At 48.3% G+C, this 21,870-nt stretch overlaps 1 protein-coding gene across 4 annotated transcripts in view; it reads right to left on the bottom strand.

The window, feature by feature from the left end:
- Positions 1–175: 175 nt before the first annotated feature.
- The window catches only part of LOC119222808 (membrane-associated guanylate kinase, WW and PDZ domain-containing protein 1), a 31,758-nt gene continuing 10,063 nt past the window's right edge, over positions 176–21,870 (bottom strand). The window contains exons 3-18 of one of the 4 annotated variants that reach the window (XM_037479708.2): positions 21,224–21,340; positions 16,821–16,940; positions 15,621–15,794; positions 13,762–13,939; positions 12,779–12,849; positions 11,670–11,831; positions 10,572–11,070; positions 9,483–10,035; positions 9,062–9,125; positions 8,578–8,991; positions 4,858–5,058; positions 4,691–4,767; positions 4,422–4,568; positions 3,892–4,030; positions 3,523–3,626; positions 2,960–3,164 (exon numbers count right to left, since the gene is read on the bottom strand). In XM_037479708.2, the coding sequence (XP_037335605.2) occupies positions 3,096–3,164; positions 3,523–3,626; positions 3,892–4,030; positions 4,422–4,568; positions 4,691–4,767; positions 4,858–5,058; positions 8,578–8,991; positions 9,062–9,125; positions 9,483–10,035; positions 10,572–11,070; positions 11,670–11,831; positions 12,779–12,849; positions 13,762–13,939; positions 15,621–15,794; positions 16,821–16,940; positions 21,224–21,340 (3,089 nt within the window). In that variant the 3' untranslated portion in view covers positions 2,960–3,095. Of the gene's footprint in view, positions 3,165–3,522; positions 3,627–3,891; positions 4,031–4,421; positions 4,569–4,690; positions 4,768–4,857; positions 5,059–8,577; positions 8,992–9,061; positions 9,126–9,482; positions 10,036–10,571; positions 11,071–11,669; positions 11,832–12,778; positions 12,850–13,761; positions 13,940–15,620; positions 15,795–16,820; positions 16,941–21,223; positions 21,341–21,870 lie in introns of all 4 variants that reach the window. The other 3 variants (XM_037479709.2, XM_037479705.2, XM_037479706.2) reach the window with 3 other exon arrangements.

Below are 21,870 nucleotides of genomic sequence, written 5' to 3'. Positions count from 1 at the left end.
AAACCTACTTCAGGGGTTCATTTTACTCACGAATGCGCACGCACACGCACACGCACACGCACACCTTCATCACGTCTTTCATTTTGCTGCCATCTGCTGTCCACTAAGTGCTCCTTTCTTCTGCTGTTAAAATAAAAAGCAGTGGAAGAAAAGACACGCAGGGCCACATAGGAAATGAGTTCAGCAGTTTATTTGCATTTATTTATGAGAATGTGTTTACAGTTCGCCCCATATTGGAAATGAAAAAGTCTAAAAAAAGAACATTAACAAACGCTATAAAATAAGTCTTTGACGTGTAGGCTACGAGCTGCTGTGGGCGGTGACTGGCCAGGGGGGGGGAAGTGTGTCGGTTTCCTCACTGCTTTAAAACAACAAAAAACCACCCAATCAAACGGGCAGGGCACACCGAGCTGTTCCAGTTTGGTTAATGTCTGAAATTGATAAAGAGCATCTACCTTAGGGTGATTATGAACGGGTGACAAACACCTGTAACAGTCTGTGTCTCCGAAAGCTGCCGTAAAGAATCAACATAACGTTGCTTTGAGATTTAAACACCACAAATCTACCCTCTAGGTTGTGAACACGGTGTCCCTTTTGTAGATTTTCTTCCTAATGGCTTTTCAAAAGCAAAAGTATCTGAAAACCTGAGAATTCCAAAAAAGATAACTTCATAGAAAAATAGCATCTCACAGTATCCATTCTCTGTAATGTTTTTTTAATGCTTATGCTTTTTGGCCAAATTAAATGCAACACTGAGCTCATATTCTGCAGAGGCTTATGATCTTGTTGTTTTTTGTGGATTTACAGTAAGGGCCCTTTGTTTTTTGGCATGACTGGAATGAATAAATGTTCTGCCCTACTCTCGTGCTACAGACGTCAGAGCTGGGGGGGGGCTTTCACAGTAAGAAAAATCATCGGTTAGGATAAAGTGATTTATGTTACCAAGGCAACTGTACGTGGCACGACGGGCACAGCACTCTCTAGATAGAAACTAGACGGTGTTATTGTTCAGACCCCACATACACAATTTTAACAGTACTTGAAATATGCACACCGGATGCACTTTTTTGGCATCCTTTGCTGACTTTTGAAGTAGGGTACAACATAGAGTATCCTAATTCACACTCTAGCAGCATATTACAACACATTCATGTATGAACAGGGCATTTACTATATAGTTCTTAGTCTGTTTACATTTTGCGCCATCGCAAAAGCTATTTACCACTTCACTTAATTTCTCGTCACACAATAATATAACTTGGCATCTATTGTATGTAATATATAGATAAAGATATACTGCATATATTCATTTATATATAATATATAGTCTTATCATGTACAATACAGGAATACAAATCAGGGCTTGGCTCTAGTTGTATACGTTTCTACAAATATGTACAGAATATAGATTTAACACCTGCTGTAAAAAGGGATTTGCATTAACACAATCAAATATTCAGTTATATGGAACGTGACAACTCGTCGCAGGCGTCCACATTGGACAGGTCTTGTACAAACACGTTACACCGTCTCCTCAGACCAGACTGCGTGGCGAAGCGGAAAAGTACGACTGACAGTCTAAGACAGCGGCATCGTTATTGCTCAGTATCTTCGTGAGGTATAAGTGAATGTCTAAGCAGTCCTTGGACAGAAGGAGGGGTGTTTTCAGAGGGGATTACTCACCGCTAACGCGGTGTGAAGACAGACGGCAGAGAGGTATCGTAAAGACAGGAAGCAGGTATAAACGGAGGTGCACAAAAATACCGTGTCGTCATGGAAACCTCTATAACAAATGCTGCAAAATGTAAAGAGAGGAGTGAAACGTAATGAGGGCAACAGCTCCTCGGACAAAAAAAACAAACAGACTTTACCATGTTGGTGTCATTTACAGGTCAAAATGTGATCGAAATGTAACATCAGCCAGAGGTCCGCTGTGAAAAGGCACAAAGAATATGACTTCATTCTACTGTAGATGTCAAAATGGCTGAGAGGAAACGGCGGTAGAGTGACAAGCTGCAGAACAACAAGTCTCCGCTGCTGCGGTAGTCAAGAGATGCCGCCTCCCCCTCCCCCCTGCCCCGTCCGCCTCTCGGGTCTCCGGTCCCCCTCTGCCACCGGCCCCCCCCTCTGCTGGCTGGGGGTGAGCCAGGGGCCCGGGAGCGCCGAGGCCCTGCGCCCGCCAGCTCCTGTGGCGGCCAGAGAAAGGCCCGAGATGCTGGCAGCGGACGCGCTGCCGTCAGATTGGCTGCCCGCGGACTCTGACTCATGATCATCATCATCATCATCCTCATCATCATCCTCATCATCATCATCATCATCCCCCAGCGGCTCCAGGGACAGCGTGGAGGTGAGGAAGGAGAAGGGCCTGCTCTGCGACGCCGGTAGAGGCCAGCTCTGTGCGTCATCGTCTCCCTGATCCTCGTTGGGTTCTGCCTCTCTGCTGTGCCCCCGGTCATCGGGCCATGGCCTCTCCGTCCGCTCCGTCTCTTTCCACGGTTCCCTGTAGCCGGCGACCACGCCCCCCTCTCCCTCCCACTCGGCCTCCCAGTTTTCTTTAGGTCTGGGAATCTTTTGGTTGGGAATTGGAATGGGTAAGAAAACATCGTCTTCACTATCGTCTCCCGAACTGAACTCAAAACTGACTCTCTCCTCCACCTCCTCCGCCTTTTCTGCCACCCTTTCCTCAACAGCACGCACCCTCTGCTCTTCCTCCTCAGGCTCCTCACCCTCTGTCTTCCTCTCCTCACTTTGACTTTTGCTCTCTCTGCTTTTGCTCGTCCCGCCCCTCCTCTCGTGTTTCCTTCCCCTGGAGGTCCCTCGGTCTGCATCTCCATCCCCATGATTTCTGAGGGCATCTCGGGGTAAACTCTGAGACCCTGTTTTTCTCCCCCTGCGTCGCCCCTTGTCCCCGGATTCCTGAGACCTCCCTCCCAGCAGAGAGAAGGGGTTCTGTGGACCATGAAGTCCTCCTTCTTCTGAGATCCCGCCTCGTCTGCCCCTTTCCAACCATCTCTCCTTCTCGAGTCCACCTGAAGACCGGCTTCTCCTCTTCTTCTTCTTCTTCTTGAAGCTGTGCCCCTTCCGCCCGTTGGAGTCTACTGCAGCCAAACCCTGCTCCTCGGGGTTATGCGGGGGGGAGGGGGAGGTGATTCTGTGCTCACGGCCTGGACACGCATCACACGGAGAGAGAGAGAGGAGGAGGAGACACACCGAATAAGCAGGTGAAACAGAGAACAAAAATCTGTCAGCTAGTGTTACATAATGTGTTATAAAAAGTTGTTTTTTTTGTAAGTTGTGTAACAACAGCCGTTTTTCTATTTTAGTACAACCTTCAGATTATCCTTCAGTGGAAATACGACACAGATCTAGTTCTATTCATGTGCCACAATAGTGTAGTTGCACAATTCTCTTTGTTAAATAATTTGATGTTCCACACAGGCTTCTAAGCATCTTTGACTGCAGGTAACAGAAAGTGGTGACTAAGCAGAGGAATGTAAAGAGACGGAAAATGGTAGAACTAACAGGAACCATTACCAACCGCGTATTCTCTGTCCGTCCAATGACATAGAAGCAAGGCTCGCCGAGCTTGGAGTTGGTCATACATAGAGACAAACTGGAGAGCTCCACTGAGAGAGAAAAAGGAAGAAGTGGAGCAGAAAGGGGACGGACATTTTTGCAAGAAAAGGAAAACCAAGTGAAACCAAAGCCAGAGGGAAAACGTGGTGTGGGAATGTAAAAAAAAAAGAGAAGAAGAAATACATGAAAGGTCAAAAGCATGTTAGTTAGAGCCAGTCCCACAGGAAAAGAAGAAGAAGAAAGGAGATCCCAAACCATGAAGACATTATCTCATATTTGAACTCATTCCCCTGTAGAACACAGGTAAGGTCTCACCGTAGTCGGGCACGTAGCCGTTCCCTCTCTTCAGCACCAGGTGGATGCGCTGACCTCCTCTGCGGATCTGCTCCACCGCCTGGCTGTGGGTCATCCCCGCCGTGCTGTCCCCGCTGATCTCCACCAGCTGATCGCTGACCTGCAGCCACCAAACCAAACGGGTCATGACATTACCTAAAACACCTTAAAAATGAGCCGGGGCCCTGGATCTGCAGCAGGTAAATGGAACCCAATTTCAACGTATTGAGCTTTAGCAGATCTTGATTTGTCGTTTTAGTAGAATTATTCACTTATTCTGCAAAGTCACTGTCAAATTTGGTCAAACTAGACCCACGCAGTCCTGATAAAGAAGATCAGCATTAAAAACATCTTTTTTTTTCAATTCATCTTTTGGGGAAAAAATGTACTCATAAACACACAAAAGAGCAGAACGCAGGTCTAGACTTTTAGTATTTAGTATGTCAATGATCAACATCACATCTCTGTTGGAAGTATAAATATGAACACATTTACATGGCAAACGGACCCACCTGCATTTTGGTGCTCCGTGAGGCCGGCCCCCCCTCCATCAGCCCCAGGACGTAGAGGCCCATGTTGTACTCACTCCCCCCCCGGAGGCTGAAGCCGAAGCCCGATGGGCCGCGGTCCAGGTCGACGCTGTAGTACCTGGAGTCCCTCTGGTGGGACGAGATGCACAGAGGGGACCAATTACTATCACAGTGGGGAGGGGGGGGTGCAGTGGATAAGATGAGCTGCGCACAAAGTCCATTCAACCCCCCCCCCCCCCCACACCCCTCACCTTCGGACGGGACCTCTGACCCCTTCTGCTTCTGTGACCGGAGTCCAACTCAGCGGGTTCTGAGAGGCTGGAGGAATCTGAGAAAGACGGCGATAGAAAAGAGTTTGAGTGGAGAGCCGCGCGTCGGCGTGCGTTCCCTGGATACTTTTTGGCCCCTCCGCGCTTACAGGTGCTGGGGCGGGGGACGATGGTGAGGCGCAGAGTGTTTCCCGCCCGGCGGAGGATCTGAGCCAGCTCCCGGTGAGGCAGGGTCACCACCGGGCGCCCCTCCACCGCCTCCAGGCGATCCCCGGGGCGGACCTGGCCGCTCTTGGCCGCCGGGCTGCCTCGCCGCACCGTCACAAACCGGTGAGGCAGAAGGGAGGCCGCTGCGTTGAGGACAGAAATCAAGACGGTCACAAACAAAGAAAAGAGCTTGAGTTACTAGTCGAAGTGATAAATGGGGTCGAGCTTGAATGAATTGAAAAAGCAGGGAGAATTATTTTCCCTCTGCGTTTGCCAGAATTCCTTAAAATAAGCCGCAATCAAGCCCTGGATTTTTTTTGGCAGGGCTTACTTTATAAATGACTTCCTTCACACCTCCCCCACTGTCTCCTTGAAACACTCTCCACCTTCATCCACCTTCATTCTCTCAATTTATCAACTTTATCTCTCCGCCCGCTGACACACCAGGAGCTCAATGATTTATCTTCCTCTGTGACGGAACGCCGTCTTTCCCTCCCGGATCTGTTAAACCTCACAGAATTGAGATGTTTACCCGTTGGCTCATTCAGCGTCAGCGAGTCTCGGCGCTCATTGGCACGCCTCCGGCATGCAAACCCAAAACCCAATACTTAGTTCTTTATGCCACAGAGTGTGTTCCTGTGCTGTGTGGTAAAACCTACACACACCTTCATATTGCTCCCAAAAAGACCCACCTCTGAATTGGCGCAGGTGTAAAACGCGAGGGGGGGGGGGGGGGGGGGGCAATCAGTAGCGTGTATCAGCGACTCAATTTGCCTTATCTTCTGTACAACGAGATTCCTCGCAATTAAAACTGGGTTTGAAGTTGACGGGGAAACGTATCCTGAGCGGCACGGCCAATAAATTTGCTTCAATTAATCTTTTGCTCCAGCTAAGAATCCTTCTTAAGACTACAAACGCTGGACTGTCAGTCTGCTTTGATTCATGGCTCTATCTTCTGTTCCTCTCCCTGTATCCTAGTGGCTCTTCGTCGCTCTCTCCCTGACCCCCTCTTCGTAGATGCGCTGTGCTTTGGAGACAGCTGGACCCTCCACAGTCTTGCCAGGGGCCTTGCGTAACCATCATCAGGCAGCAAAAACATTCAGCTGAGGTACATCCCTCTTAGGGTGAATTAATTAAGAATCTATGCTAAAACTGTGTGTCACATTCAGAAGATGATCCCCCCCCCCTAAAAAAGGTACAGCCTCTAATTCAGCGTCCAGAGAGACATCTCCAATCTGGGCCTAATCTGGGTGACCCAGGCAGAAACGGCAATCAGGTCAAATCAAAGCCAGGGCAGCTTTGCGAAATAGTCTCCTTATCGTGCAAAATACATCGGTCGTCCAAACACATGATTACACGCACGACAGCCCGTGCTGGCATGGGCGCGCACGCACGCACGCATCCACAGTGACTCACAAACAGGAATTGGGACAGATGTACCCACGGACACAAGCTTAAACTGCACACAGATGCATCCAAATGGAGGGCTTTCTATCGTAGCGTGTTTTCCCCCGGCTCTCCATGTTCTCCTGTCCAGAGTAATCTCACTGCAGTGTGCCCAGCAGTCAGCCAGCCTCTGACGCTCTGCACTGATCACCCCCCCCCCGACCCCCCCTCCTCCCCGTCCACCTCCCACCATCGTAAAAAAAAAAATCCCCCTCTGCAGCCTGGATGCACACATCCCAACAGCAGCCTGCAGATGCCCAGTTCCTGATGCCCGGAGCCCGGGGAGAGCACTGCTGAGCTGATGCTGATCTCAGCACCGCTAACACAGTGGTGTTTAAATCCATTCATTTTGCTGCCTGTGCAGCTCACTAATGGCCCTAACACACAGAGAACCACTTGTGTGCTGCTTTAAGCCCGACTGGGGCTTAAAAATATCTGAAATGTGTTTTCTTTGCGATCCTCATCCTTTGAGCAGTAAAAACATAAAAATGACAAACACTACTGCAATTTCAGTACTGGTTGAGATCAACCCATCGGACATCTAAAACACGTGAGCTGGGGATCCAACTTTTCATATACAGTCAACATCTGACGAGCAAACTTTAGCATGCAACACGGGACTCGAACCTCTCTCTCATGACGACAACTTGAACCACTGCACCAAAACAGCCCCCTCCTCCTTTTACCCGCGTAAACACACAATGAAAAGTGGAACCAAATAATTACGTTTAGACTCCTTCACAGTTTTCAAAGCAGACTGCAGTCTCTCCAGCATGGCTCTTTGATTAGCGAGCGCAGACAAAAAAAAATAAAATCCTAAATTCCTTTTCAGGCAGCTTGGCGGTGTTCAGATCAACGTTCAATAGGAGCTAAAACACAGTTTTGCTGTCCCCCCTCTGTTGCTCCTCTGCGAAGGGAAATGCTAAGCGTGGTTTTTCTCTCGAGCATTCAGAGCGCAATGGAGAGGTAGGTGGGAGGCGGAGGGAGGGAGGGAGGGAGGAAGGGAGGGAGGGGGGGAGGGAGGGAGAGAGATAGAAAGAGAGGGGAGAGTTTTAATCTTTTCAAAAACCAGACTGACTGCTTTTACTGCAGAGTAGAGAGTGGGCGGGGGGCATGTGAGGGAGACGGGAGGCCTGATGAGGGGGGGGGGAGAGAGGTGATGACACAGGATAAATGCAGATAAGGAGAAACATGCAGGGACTCCCTTTCTGTGACATGACAGGAGTGTAAAGGAAGACGGAGGGTCGGTCCACGACCTACGACCTTTTTTCCTCACCACGGAAACAAGGACTGTGTGTTCACTCGGCCCGTAGAGCACATTGGACTGCATCAAACTGGAACAGAGGGCAGCCAATGCAATACCGGAGATGGGGGGGGGGGGTTTAATGCATCACAGGGATGCTGCAGTTAACCGGCTATTCATAAGCACTCCACTAACAGCTAATCAGGGCGGGATGTGTTCGGTTCCTGGGCGGATCATAAACAAGCATCAATGCTCCGTCACGTCAGGGCGGAGAGAGACGAGTGAGACCATTTAACTAAGGAGACTATTGCATTATTATTGAAAGAATATTTTTGACATATTGTAGGTTTTATGTGTTTTGAACAGGGATCTGAGGGGGATGGCAAATCTCTCGATTTACCAGTCCATCTATGTTCAAAACCTCACGGATGGTGATGCGCTTTGGGGACTGAGTTTCCTTCGAATTTCTCCTTCGAGGCCTCCGTACAAAGTTTTCCAGGTAGATCCAACTGTTAGAAGGCCCCGCGAAGGACCCAAAAAACACTGGAAGACTTATACATTTCTTCTGGCTGGGGCTCCTTGGGGCAGAAGGACTCCTGGAATACTTTGCTAAGCCTGCTGGCCTTCGTACTGCTGGATCCATCCATGATCAACAGCAGATACCCCAAAAGACGTCCTTTAACAAATCAACCTGGGGACGAAAGGCGTGAAGGGGAAAAGGGGGTTGATGACGCATGGTGACTCATCTGCTGGCTTGAGGCCAACTGGCCATGGTGACCATGGTGATGGTTTTTAAGCCGTAATCAGACTAATGGTGCTGCCGTCCACAAGGGCATCCAAATGAAACCAGTTTCCCCGGGCAGGTAACCAAATGGTTTCAATGTTGCGTTAACGCAGTTTTCCCGACGCGCTGTTAAACGCTGCACTTGATTCGCACCTTGCGTAACCTTCGCCTTTCCTCGCCGGCTCTCACCTCTTCCACTCGCCACGTCCTGAGAGGCGATGACGAACCCGAAGCCCTCCCCAGGCTTCCTCCTCAGCTCCACGTCGAACCCTCGCAGCGGCCGAGCTCGCCCGCCGCCGCGCCTCTCCGCGCCCGAGTCGGGCCCCGGGACGCCGGCCGCCTCGTCCTCCAGGCCGGCGTTGATCCAGTCGTTGGGTTCCATCGTCAGCGTCACTGGAATCGACTCCAGGAAGCTGGTGCTCTGGATGAGCGAGGAGCGCTTCGGGGCCGGGGAGGGAGGGCTGCTGACGGAGGCCCGGGGAAAGAGCAGCGCCTCCGGCAGCCCAGCGGAGATGTCGGAACCGACGGGTGGAGGAGGAGGGTGGAGGAGAGGCGGGGGCAGTCGCCGATTAGAGCCGGGGGAGATGGTTGAATGATAGATGCCTGATAACGAGAGAGAACTGTGAAAGACTGGTCTTGGTTATATAAACGAGGCGGAATGTGAATCATTTACCTCCTCTGTAAATCAACAAGATGACTTCCGCCTGCTTGGCGTGTTCCTGGAGAATTGTTTGTACCTGCCGACAAGAGTATAAATCGTGACTCGTCTTCGGGTTCTTTGGATTTATTCGACACCTTTTGAGGCATTGTTCATCAAATAACTTCCCACAAAATAATGTTTAATTTTCAGACTTTTCAGACTTTTCTTTTTTTGTTTGTCGGTGGTATGCAGGATAGTTTGATCTCATCAGGGCACTAAAAACTAAAAAGCAATCAAACAAACAAATGAACTGCAACTCCCCATGACAAGGGAGATCTTCTTTAGAGTAAACACACATCAACTCTAACTTCTATTTGGTTCCCATGACCCCCCCCCAACTCTAACTTCTATTTGGTTCCCATGACCCCCCTTCGCATTTGGTCGCACACATTACCTGCCCAAAAGTAAGACTCTGAACATCTGCGCCGTTGATCTTAACGATGGCGTCCCCTGGCTGCAGGGAGCTGCACTGCTTCCTGTCCCAGACTCTGTTCACGACGGTCACCCGGCCCCCTTGCCCGCCGGCTGTCACACTGAAGCCGAGCCCTTGGCCCCCTTCGGTCTGGGCCAAGGCCACCGGCACCAGCTCCCCTCCGCTCAGACCGCCGACGCCGCTGCACACACTCATCCCCCCGGGCGAGGACACGCTGCTCGGGCTGGCGGTGGGGCTGGTGTTGGCATGGAAACTGTTGAAGCAGTGGTAGTGGCGGGGGCTGTCGGGGGTGGGGGGAGGCCTGAGGTGGGCGCTGTGCGGCCTGAGGAGGCGGGAGTGAGCGCCGCGGGGGCCGCCGGGAGAGGAGGAGGGCCTCCTCGGCGACTGAGGCAGGGGGAGCCGGGACCCCGACAGGGTGGAGACGTCGCTCTCTGACGACTTGAATGCGCCGTAGCGATAAGGATGGGGGGGCGTCGAGAGGGAGTTGTTGTTGTGATTGCGGATCATTGACGCCCTGGTGAAAAAGAACGGGAGGAGACTAAATGTTTAGGGCAGCACTTGATGGCAATTCTTGCCATCAATTAAGCAGCCTATAAAATGTCAACCAAAAGAATCTGGTTTCATTGATGATCATGTGCAAAAAACATCCTCACAATTATCAAAACAGTGACTTCATTAAAACACTACAGTTTGGTATATAGAATATCATCAGGGATCAAATGTCACCTACCAAATACAGATTTTTTTATTTTATAATAAGTCATTTTTTAAAAGTTGAGTCGAGGATTAAGGTTCCAAAAATAATTCTGTACCCAAGAAAACTTAAATGAGATGCCTTTTCTCGTAAAGCACTCCCAGACCAATAGCTGTCAGTCGGTATTTGTTAAATCTCAGGGTTCGTCTCCTTACTGCCCTGGAAAAAATGAATCGAAAATTTCTTGTAATTTGAACAATTTGTAAATCACCGTGGACAGCTAATGACTTAAATGAATCCCTTTAAAAAGCGCATCACAAAGGACTCGCCTTCGGGCCGCAAGTGTTGGTTTTCACCTGTGTGAACCGATGGCGGAGACGACTTCGCTGTCACTCTGGCTGGCGAGCGTCGGGTCAAACGACTGCAGCCTGGCCAAGCTCCTCAGCGAGCGCGGAGGACGCACCGGCGACGGCGAGGCAGTGGTGGTCACACTGGAGCGCCTGAATAAGGGTGACTGTCTGGCGCCGAAGGACACGGCGTTCCCGTTGGCGTCCAGAGTCATCCCGGGCTCCACGTAGCTGCTGCCGTCGGCGCGCAGCGCGTCGTAGTCGAAGTGGAGGGTGGGCGTCGGGAGGCGGGGCAGCTGGTGCAGCGGCTGAGGCTGGGTGGTGGTCGGCGGCGGCGGTCGGTTCGGATCCTGCTTGGGGCAACCGTCGGGGTTGTAGAGCATGGGGTAACCTCTCCTGACCTCTACGTCCACGCTGTGGCCCACGGGGACCGACTTGAGCATCTCCACCACCTCCTTGTGGGACACTCCCAGCACACAGACGTCATTGATGTAGACCAGGATGTCCGCTGATGAAGCACGAGGACGAAACACAATTAATACTTAATACTTCATTTGCAGCAAAAGTACACCGATTTTGTCAAATTTTCTTTTAAATACTCCTGCGTTATTGAGCCTTTTCATATGTTTGAGTGTGCAGATAAATGGGGTTTGCAAATGAAAACACTTTCTGTGTGTTTTGTTTGGGAGTGGACTAATCCAACCAACTAATCCCTCTAAACCCATTAACCAATATGAACTAGATCCCCCCGAGACAGCTTGTGCTGCTGCTTCCTAGAGTGGTCGTATCTGCTTGGGTTTTAGTGTGAGTCTGTGTGTGTGTGTGTGTGTGTGTGTGTGTGTGTGTGTGAAGTGGACGTGTACCGTTGCATATGCGCATGTTGTGATAGCTCGACTTGGTTTTAGTGGTCCTGGGGATTAAAGACAGTGATAGGAAGTTGCTGTGGCGGATTGGAGACAGAGAACTGGAGAGATGTCAGAACACTCTGCGGCTCAAAATGTTTCATTTTCCCCTTTCGCAAGATTCTGAGAATGAGCCTTTTATCATTTGTTGCGTCTCACATAGCTTTCTCACGCAGTAATTGTCCCCGGTTCGTTGTAGTCATACCTGTTTTTAGAGCTGAGGGTCCACTTGCAGTCACACTGTAGACCTGGAGGAACTCTCTCGGCCTGCTGCCCCCGACAATATTGAAACCAAACCCTCTGGAGCCCTTTGTCAGATGTGTGTGCACAGCAAACCCCCTGAGCTCCCCGGGCTGGTCCGTGAACCCTGGTAGTAACCAAAAACATACACAGGTGATGAGATAGTGATGATGCTCACCTCCAAGGAAACATCGGGAAAGTCTTCAAGGTATCAAGGCTTAAAAAATGTTCAAAAACCTGAGTAAAAGCAGAGAAAACAGATGAGTGACAACAGTTTAAATCCTGGGTTCTTTTACGAGTGCATAGTTCAAGATGACGGATTTAGTGGTGAAGGAAGAGAGAGAGAGATTCAGAACGTGCAAACCAATCACCAGATGGCTTTAATAAAAACAAATACCTATAAATAAATCCACATGACCAAAGTGTTTAGTGGAAAGGTTCAATTTAAAGCAGAATCCATTACAGACTATAATCCTTTGGATTGAGACAACTCAGCACTGCAATCTGGGATTTCCTTTTACTGTTAAGTCTCACTTTTGCATCATAACATGTTCTTATTTTAGCTGTATGCGTTTGAAGCCATAATGGAGACTATAGCACCTCCTGCTGGTGAGGGAAGTGCACTGCACCGTGCAGGGACAAGCTGGAATCACAGCGCAGTAACAGATGGCTTCCTCATGATTTGCAATCGGCGTGTCAGTCGGACGTCAAAGAGAAGATTACGTCCTCGGTCTTTTAAACGGAAAATCACGTGACCACAATTATGAAATGAAGTTGTCGTCCCACGTGCCGTCCCCCCCCCCCCACACACACACACAGGAGCGACTCTGTCCCTCCGCCAGCAGCCCCCCGAGCGCGAGGCCTTAATCACTCACACGTCTCCATTCAGCTAAAAAGCTCATTCCATCTCATTTGACTCGAACAAGCTGGCGCTGTCTGTTACTTCCGTTTCATTCTTGTCGAATGTACACGCGCCACTCAGGCTGTTTTCCGCGGTTCAATGTGTCACAAGCGTCGCGATAATTACATCCAGGGAAAAAAAGAAGAAAAAAAACAGGAAACAAAGAGGCTCACACTCGTTTCTGCAGGCGGTCTCCCTGCTCGAGCCTCGACGACTCCGCCAGTACGTCCTCTTATGGTTGCGACTTGAAGAGACAAAGAAAACAAAACAAAAGATTCAATTTTAAGAAGCTCAATGGCGTTGGATATAATTCAAGTGTAATACAAGTAGAGCCGAGATGCCTGCCACTGTCATGGCAACATTGCACGGCACATCATGGCTGTTTTGAGGTTAAACGAATAGTTGTGCTTTTTTTTAATACCCATATAGATTATTATAGTTTAGCAGACACACTTTCAATCCAACCCTCTAATTATATTAAAGTATTACAGTTTATATTTTGGTCTTTTGCTTTTGTTAATTCATACATCAGGACTGCAGAGAGCCTCTACATCTTCTGTCGAAAACTCAAGACACACCTCTTTAGACTCTACTTTGACTAAAACACTAGCAAACCGTAGCACTAACAAATGATAGCACTTAAATTCTACTTATGGCACTTTTCTATAACATGTTTTGAAACTGCTTATTTGATGGAAATTGTACTTTCTTGTTACTTGTTCTTCTGAGTTTGTATCTCTATGATTGAAATGCATTTATTGTAAGTCGCTTTAAAAGCGTCAGCTAAATGACATGTAATATAATACAAAAACTAAAGGGAAAAAAAAATCAGGAGGAATTGATGGCATTTCGTACAGTGTGTTTTTTTGTGCTGTTGCTCAGGTTAGTGGGGAAACAGACTGTGACACAAGTGGCTGTAGAACTACGGAATAAACAAACATATATACCATATATATAAACATATAATATACCATCTTCATTCAATCACACCGTAGACAGAACCAGGGCCACTGTATCCCATTTCCAGCCATGATGCTAAGATAAGCTAACCATCTCTCAGATCGGAAAACGGTATTGATCTCCTGATCCAACGCGATGGTGGAGAATGAGCCTGAAACGAACAATTCCTGAAAATTGGATAGGAACAGACACTCACTCTATGTAGGGAGACTCTCCCGTATCACTGAAAGCCTGCTCCCAGTGATCAGGCATCGCGCCTCTCACGCCGGCGAACCCGTTCTCCACGACGTGCCCATCCCCCTGGCTGAATGCCCGGGGCCGCCCGGGGGACCGGCGGCTGGTGGGGATGCTGCTGCCAACACCTGCGGAGCCTGCTGTAATCACAGTGACAGGAATGAGTGTTACAAATACACATTGAGCCGTGAAACGTTGCTCTTCGGGCATAGCGACTTCACGCCGGCAATTCGATTTCATGCAAAAAGGCCCGAGGTCAGCATCTTGGCCGGCTATGTCGTCCCCCAGTGGAGGTCGCAGTGTGTGACCACGCGTGCCACACTACCGGCAAAAGACAAACACGCGTTTTCTTTGTTTATTTTTGGCCTGTGTGTCCTTGTGGCCGTCCTTCAGGTGTGAGCTCCAGCCCAGATCCGAGAGATGTACGACGTCACACGGGGGGGGCACCCGAGTCCCGCCGTACAAAGTGCTGACGAAGCCATGCGCCCCGAATGGCATCCCTTCATACCATGACTCAGCAGATAGGAGGACTCACTCAGTCCCCACCCTAAACCCACTGCCCTACCTTTCCTGTTCAGAGCACGTCTCTCACGATCTGGATCTCCTCCTCCTCCCACTCTGCCTTCATCTGCGGCCCCATCCTGGCTCCCTGCCTGCGCCTCGTCTAACGCTCGGCCTCCGTCGCCACGCCTTCTGTCGCTGCCTCGCTGCCTCACCTGAGCCACCTAATCTCATACTCGCCTTTGTGTTCAGCTTGTGCGTTCTGGATTCTTGTTGCCATCACTTCTCCAACACTGCCCTCATGACTTTATCTGCATATATGATGTGATTAACAGGGGCAGAAAGTGCAGTATGACGTACTGTGTCTGTACTTCAGTGCTTGTATGTGTGCTTTGTTATTGCTTCTGATTTCTAATATTCTTTTTTTAGTTTGTCCCTTTTAGAGTTTTTTGTTTTTTTTACCAATATTTTACATTGAGAATAGTATTAACAAAGACAGAAAGAGTTCAGAAATGTTGACAAAATGAACACACATTTTCATCCTTTCAAGCCGCATTAATAGTCTCACTATGACCCCCTCTCCGAACCCCTTTGGAGGGGCCTTAACTATCAGGTTATGGTTCAATGGACTACACAACCTATTGTACATAACCTTCAAGGGGGACATTATCCTGCCAGATGAGTATTTTGTTTGATTTTACTTCCGTACTTCAGTGTATTGCAGTTTGAATGAACAAAGTATCTGAATACGTCTTCTACCACTGGGGATTAAAAAGCTATTTAAAGCTTCTAAAATAGAAATCCATGCCTGGTACAACAAGTCATCCATTACATCTAAAACAGACAAAGGTTTTAAAAGAATCCTGTTACTACTGCGTTTTGGCGGTGTGAAAAATTACATTTAATTCATGCTCTTTGTGCTTCCTTGTCACATGACCTTCCCCACTTGCCTATGTGCACACTTGCCTATCTGCTTACCTCCTTGCCTGCATACCTCAGGCAGCGCGACCTTCCTTTGGAGGTGATCCAGCAATCGATGAGGCCACAGCCCACTCAGAGTTTAGAGCATACTAATCGTGATAATGATTGATTCATTTGGGTATCAGCGACAGGAGCGATAGATTCAGCGGCAATGCAGCATGGAGCTACATTTTAGGGCTTAAGAGACATGATTTTAATCATCAACGTTTGACAAATGTGCTTTTCTTTGAAACCTCCCAGTGACTATGTAATACTCCACTGTATATCTACGACCTTGCCCCCCCCCCGTCGCCCCCCACGTATATACGTTACATAAACACCAGATTTAGATGTACTTGCCTGACAGACCGGAGTCTTCCTCACTGTTCTCCCCGTCCTCTGCAGCCTTCTCCAGGTTGCTGAGGGATTTGCAGCGTGTGGGGAAGTTTCTGAGGAGGTTGCGGTGTTCCTGATAGGTGATGGGGGGGCTCTCTGCACTGATGTGAACGGGCCGAGGCGTGCCGTAGTAATTACCTGAGACACAGAAAAGCATCGCATAGAATAAAAAAACTTTAAAAAACTGTAAAAAGAATTGTTCAAGATGAACAAATGTTGGTTCTGCAATGCTGGTGAGTTGTAATCTAGTAACATATTTCCTGTTCAGAAATGCAGCAGCAAGGCGGATTCGACTAACACACCACACGCCTGCATGCATGTGAATAATGTGGACTACGTCTCTTCCGATCACATGTATTGTGTACATTCTGTTTGTTCTGGCCATCTGCTCCAGCTGCTAATGAAGAAATTGCCTCCACCCCTCCGCTTGGTGCGCGGACATCCGAATGGGCCGAGGGCAGACATTAGATTACTGAACTCCACAACAAGGTCACCAGCCGTCACCATTTACTGCCGGTCCTGCGGGCTGCTGCGCGCACGACGCTGCTGATACTGCCGACGCGTCGGTCAATGTCGCATGGAAGCCAAGTAAGGATGACGTCTGCTGCCCTCATGAAACGCACAGAAATTAGGGACGCTAATGTATGGAAGCTTTATGCTGAGAGGCAGCACTCTGATCCTGAGAGGGGAAGAGTCGATGCCAGCTGAGCGCCACCTGATGGCATTAATAGGAATAAAGAAATGGAAAATGACGGCCTCTTTGTACAGTATGTAAACCTAATCTATAAATGCTAGACCAGCTCTGTCCACATGTAACAAAGTGCACTTTCACTCCGTAATGGTCAGATTAGTCTTAGATTGTTAAGTTAGAATGTTAAGTTAAATTCTCCCATAGTTGATGTGGCACAATTGTTGATTGCTTCGACCACTTTTGTATCTTCTGTGAAATGTCTTACTTTACCCATAATCCATTGGTCTTACAATTGTCTCTCATATAGGAGCTTTATGGACTAGTTCAATTTAGGTCCATATCAAATCTGACTTGTAGCTACAATAAATTCAATACAACGTCCAGGTATATTTATAAGCAATTGGCACAACTTGAGATTTGAACCCTTGTTTTTGTGTTGAAACATTCTAATCGGCCAATCGAGTGAGTCTCACCTTTGAACTTTCCACTCTCGAGAAGCGCTCCCAACTCCTCCAAGGAGAAGAACTCCTCGATGGTGACAAAGTTGTAGTCTACGCCGGCGATCTCGCCTTCTCTACGCTCTCTGGTTGTACCTAGGAGAGGCAGACAAAAATGAATTATAATGTCATACACCTGAGCCATGATGTGGCAATACCGCTAGCTCAAGCCCAACCCGACACGTCAATTAATTACAGCCTTTTCCTCTCATCCTGGGTCATAAATCATGTTTAGTGTTTAAAGTAAATAACAACATTGGCAAACTATAAATATCCCAAGCAATGCAGTTTGACAAATTACAAAGAGATAGTTGAAAAAGCAACAACCTCATGGCTCTATTGCAGCACCCATTGATGAGGATGAAAGGGACCTCTTTGGATCTAAATGTAAAGTCAGTCACAGGTCAACAGAACATCCACTAACAAAACCCAAATATGCCCTCGCAGAGCATGATGATGATGGTGGATATTTACTTGGTCACCTGTATTATGAAGGAATCAATGATGACACAATTATACATCAATAAGACACTGTCTCAGAGTGTTTCTATCACTATTGGAATGATGGACCACTCAGATGAATGGCGGTCCGTCGTCATTATTGACATTGACCGAGCAAAGATCCTCTCACTATTTAAAACATGTTGGGGCATGTGGTGGGAAAGATGTCATGTTTTTTTATGTGACTCGTGTTGTCAAATCTGAGGGAATGGTTTCCTTTTTGCTAATTAAACTACAAGGCGCCTGTTCTGACCTTGAGACGAGCAATTCCTTTCCCAAGACGAAACCACACGAAGCCCAAACTGAGGACAAATCTCTGTCCTTCTATTGGAGGACCGCATGTGATCTCAGTGAGGGGGTCGGCAGGAGGGAGTCACACCCAGAAACCCCATAAAACCCATGATTAATGCACAGCTGTCCTGGGAGCAGCTCTGCCAGGCACGATGACACATGCAAGGACTGCACGCAAACACACACACACACACACACACACACATAAAACCCACAATTAACACTCACACAAACTCTACGGCCAACTCACAATTTGAGATACACAATCAGCAGAGTGCACGGAGCATCTCCGTCAGCCTGACCTTTTCTTTCTGCGGCACAAAGTCAGTTTACTGCACCAAGGATGAGGCCCTGGCCTCAAATTCTGTTGCACAACTATTTTGCTCTGATCACAGAAGCCAATGCAACAAAAAAAAAGCACAATGGCAAACTCAATTATTTTCTTGAGAAAAGGTGTGGATTGTTTTGATCGATAAAAAGTGACCATCACTATTTATCTTGAGCTCTGTTTCAGCTCGTGGTCGCGCGTCTCAGAGAAGAGACGGTGTTCTCCAGAGAAATTTGGCCGTCACTTCCCGGCTCATTAGGCCGCCGGAGGGCTGATGTGATTGTGCCCTGATTACAGCCCGCAACAACTCCACCTGATGATTTCCGTATGATGAGTTCAATCCACTCTGTGCCGCGCTGCAACGAGGTTGTGTTTGCACAACCGAAATCCACAAACATCAGGAGAAAAGACAGGTCTCTGTGTCAAGTCAAAGCATTGATCGTAAATCTGATGACATCTGGCATGTGTGTACTTCTTCACCTCCCCTCAGGACACGCTGTATCTCTCCAGCTGATGCGGCGGGAGGCAGGAACTCATTATCTATGCACCTTCCTCAGAAATTCATGTGAGATGTCGGCGGGGGGACGGACGGAATTGATCTTCTTCTTGTCCCCGTAGGCGCCGCACTCCAATCCCCCAGAGAGAGGGGTGAGGTTAGGATTGAAGAGGTAATTACACACAGGACTCGGTATCAACACCCGGAGAGAGAGAGAGCTGTCTGTCAAGATCATTGCACACAAATAGCTAACAAACGATCTCACGGTGGAAAAAGGGCCGCAGACGGTCTTGCCTGACAAATCCGGAGCGAGCACATTGACCAAATGATGATTTTTCTTATCTCACTCTGAAGACAATTAGAGAAGTCCTTTATGGAGGCGACAGAGAAACACAGACGGCCTTGAAACCGCGACATCGGCTCTGAATCATCCAAGGCCACATGTGCAAATGATTTGTACAATTAAACACACACGCAGAGGAGGGTTAACGTGAAGAGAGTCGTTTTCGTACTAATGCAATAGAAAGCCTATATAATGTGGTTGGACACATGGACACTACACATTTACCTGCCCTCCAAAAGAATCAGAGTAAACATCCCGTCTGCTTCGGTACGAGCGCACAGCGCCATAAAACCAGAGTCGGCCCCTCCTCCACTTTGGCACTGATACGATTTCATTCCCCTTTAGATTATTGAAACTGTAGCCTGCATTTACTTAGTTCTGTCATTCATTTCCATTTTGATGCACTGCCCTCCTGATTGAGCCTTTCGTAATTATATATATTGCATTAGTGGCAGCTCACACACTAGAGAACATTGCCCCATCAAACGGATTCGGCGACTGACATACTCTTTAAATAGCACAGCGATATTAAGCCACAGTTTCACAAATTTGAGGGCTCATCATTCTATCTTTGCTTCGTTAAACAGTAATATAACAATCAAAAGGTTCAACTATGCTTCGTGAGCCATTGAGGCGGATTAATGCTTATCTCGGGTCATTTAGAGTTGATTAGCGAGAAAAATAACAAAACCACAGCGAAGAGACAGGAGGAACGTACATGTGATCCTGAAGGGGGCCACAATGAGCCGCTGATAAAAAAAACTGCTCCTCCGCATCGAGCGCCGCGGCCTCCTCAACAAAAGGACCACAACGACAAATGTTTGTATCTGCTCCTCTACGAGTGGTCTGAGAAAGAGACGGGAAGGTTTGCAGGGCGACTCGGGGATGAAGCCAGTATCCGTGCGTTTGGGCCTTTGGGACAACGGCATCTTACCGGCAGATCAGAGGATTAAACACCCGCTGGGCTGAGCCCGCCTCGTTGTCACTCAAAAAGACAAAGCTCAAAAGATGGGAAGTTGTTCCCAAAGTTGGGCAGCACGCGGAGGGAAAGGCTGGACTTCTCAGTGCAGAACATTACAGCACGGGCCCGGGATGCACGGCGTATTCAGCAAACATCCACCTACAGATATTTATAAATAGTTAAATGCCAATCCTAATTTTTTTTTAAATGTGAACTGGCTAAATGGACATGTTGGGGCAATTATCTCCCAGCGCAGCTGCTTTTAGATGCACGCACACAGGGGCCATGCTAACGAAGCTGCGATTTTAACACAGCACAGATATGCACGTTCCACAGAAAGTTTTTTTTTTTTTGACCTGGGCCTTATTCTAGCAGCGGGAGGGTTGTGTGTCATGGTGGCAGACCGTCCCACATGACCTACTTCCCGGACTAAAGGAGAGATTAGCAACAACTCCACGCGGCCGCACAAGGTTAAGACTGCGAACACACAAGGTGGTCCGCCTCCTGCGTAGTACCACCTGCACAGGAAGAAAAAAAAACACTTGCGCAAGAACCGAAAATTACATCAGAGGCGCCGATCTTTTCTCAGAAAATCCCCGCGACGGCTGCCATATCCTCTTGTGCTCTCCAGTGACGTCACACTACAGAGGATTAAGACAGCAACAGATGTACTACAACTAGCTGCCTTTGGCTGCCATTGTGCTTGATGCGTAAGCATCAGCATGAAACTGCTTGTGTAGAGTAGACTATGGGCCTCTTTTTGAGCGGATGATACAGAAGCTGCGCTGATAAAAAAATAAAAACAAACCCTGTCAAACACAATAACCATCACATTTAATACCGTCTTACACCACCCAAACAAAGTAATAGGCTGGAGCTCAGGGGTCAGGATTTGTAAAGGGGGGTGGAGACTGCTATTGAGGATTAACCCAGTCGCGATACAGTGTTGCTATGGAAATGTCCAAAGGATTGCACATTTATTTTCTGTCTCATTTCAGCGCGGTAAAACGTGTCAATTATTTGACATCTTCAGTTCTGCTTGCATACATTAACAACAATGAAGTGTGGGAAACGGATCTGTGGGCCAATTAACACAAAGGTATTCACATGTAGGCAACAACAAGATGTGTGATCATAGAATTAATGGCTGTTCTTTTACACAATAAACTCACAATAAACCAACAGAGAGCAAAATGTAAGAAAAATCAGCCTGTGGCAAAAAGTAATAGGTAACTCCAGGTCAAAAATACTGTTACCTTTTAAGAGAGATATTCCTGGATGGATTCATATCATGAGAATGGCATAAATGTACTTTGATATTTGTCTTAAATGTGAAACATGAAATAGATAAGCTCAGGAGACACAAAGCATGTACTGATACACAACATACAAACACGGCGTGTACATAGAGAGAAACAGGCTTTTGAAGGCAGAGAGAAAAGCACCAAATGGGACTCACAGGGCACCGCCCGGAGGTAGAGGTTCTCTCGGATGACCTGCTGAAGTTGGCTGTCCACTGAACCGGGCGTGAAACACTTGCTCAGAAACAACCTGAGGTCCTTGCACAATGTGGAGCCTGAGGGAAGTGAGGCAGGCAGGGAGAAGAACAAGCAGAGAGAAGGAAGGGGGGTTGGGGAGAGGGAGCGAGAGGGAGGGGGGAGGCATTAAGAAATCAGCTCAGTAAGCACAAGCACAGAAGTCTATTTAAATCACTTCTTCATTTAACACTATCATTTAACAACCTAGGCTTTCGCAGTCACACCTACTGATCTGACATCACCTCGCATCGATCCTGCATATGAAAAGTGTTGCACCCGACCCCCCACCTTAAGGCGTTAACCCAATGCTGTGGGTCAGCGCCTACGAACGCAACAGTTGAGGCTGTCAGCCGGGGACAAAACGTCCTCCATCTTTCCCCCGCAATATCGTCCCAAGTGCTTTACGGGCCCCTGATGACAGGTCACTTGACGTTATGGATCGGCTGAGAGCGCCTCGGGCGTGACAGACGACCGCTCCGTCGGTGCTTCCCTTCCAGGCCGACGCCCAGCTATCCGCCCCCCGCCCCCCCTCACCAGCACCTTCTGCTTTGCCCAGAAGCAACCTGAA

The sequence above is a fragment of the Pungitius pungitius genome, chromosome 1, assembly GCF_949316345.1.
Source record: "Pungitius pungitius chromosome 1, fPunPun2.1, whole genome shotgun sequence".
NCBI lineage: Eukaryota > Metazoa > Chordata > Actinopteri > Perciformes > Gasterosteidae > Pungitius > Pungitius pungitius.
The sequence above is the reverse complement of the archived record's forward strand: the minus strand, read 5'-3'. Positions and strand labels throughout refer to the sequence as shown.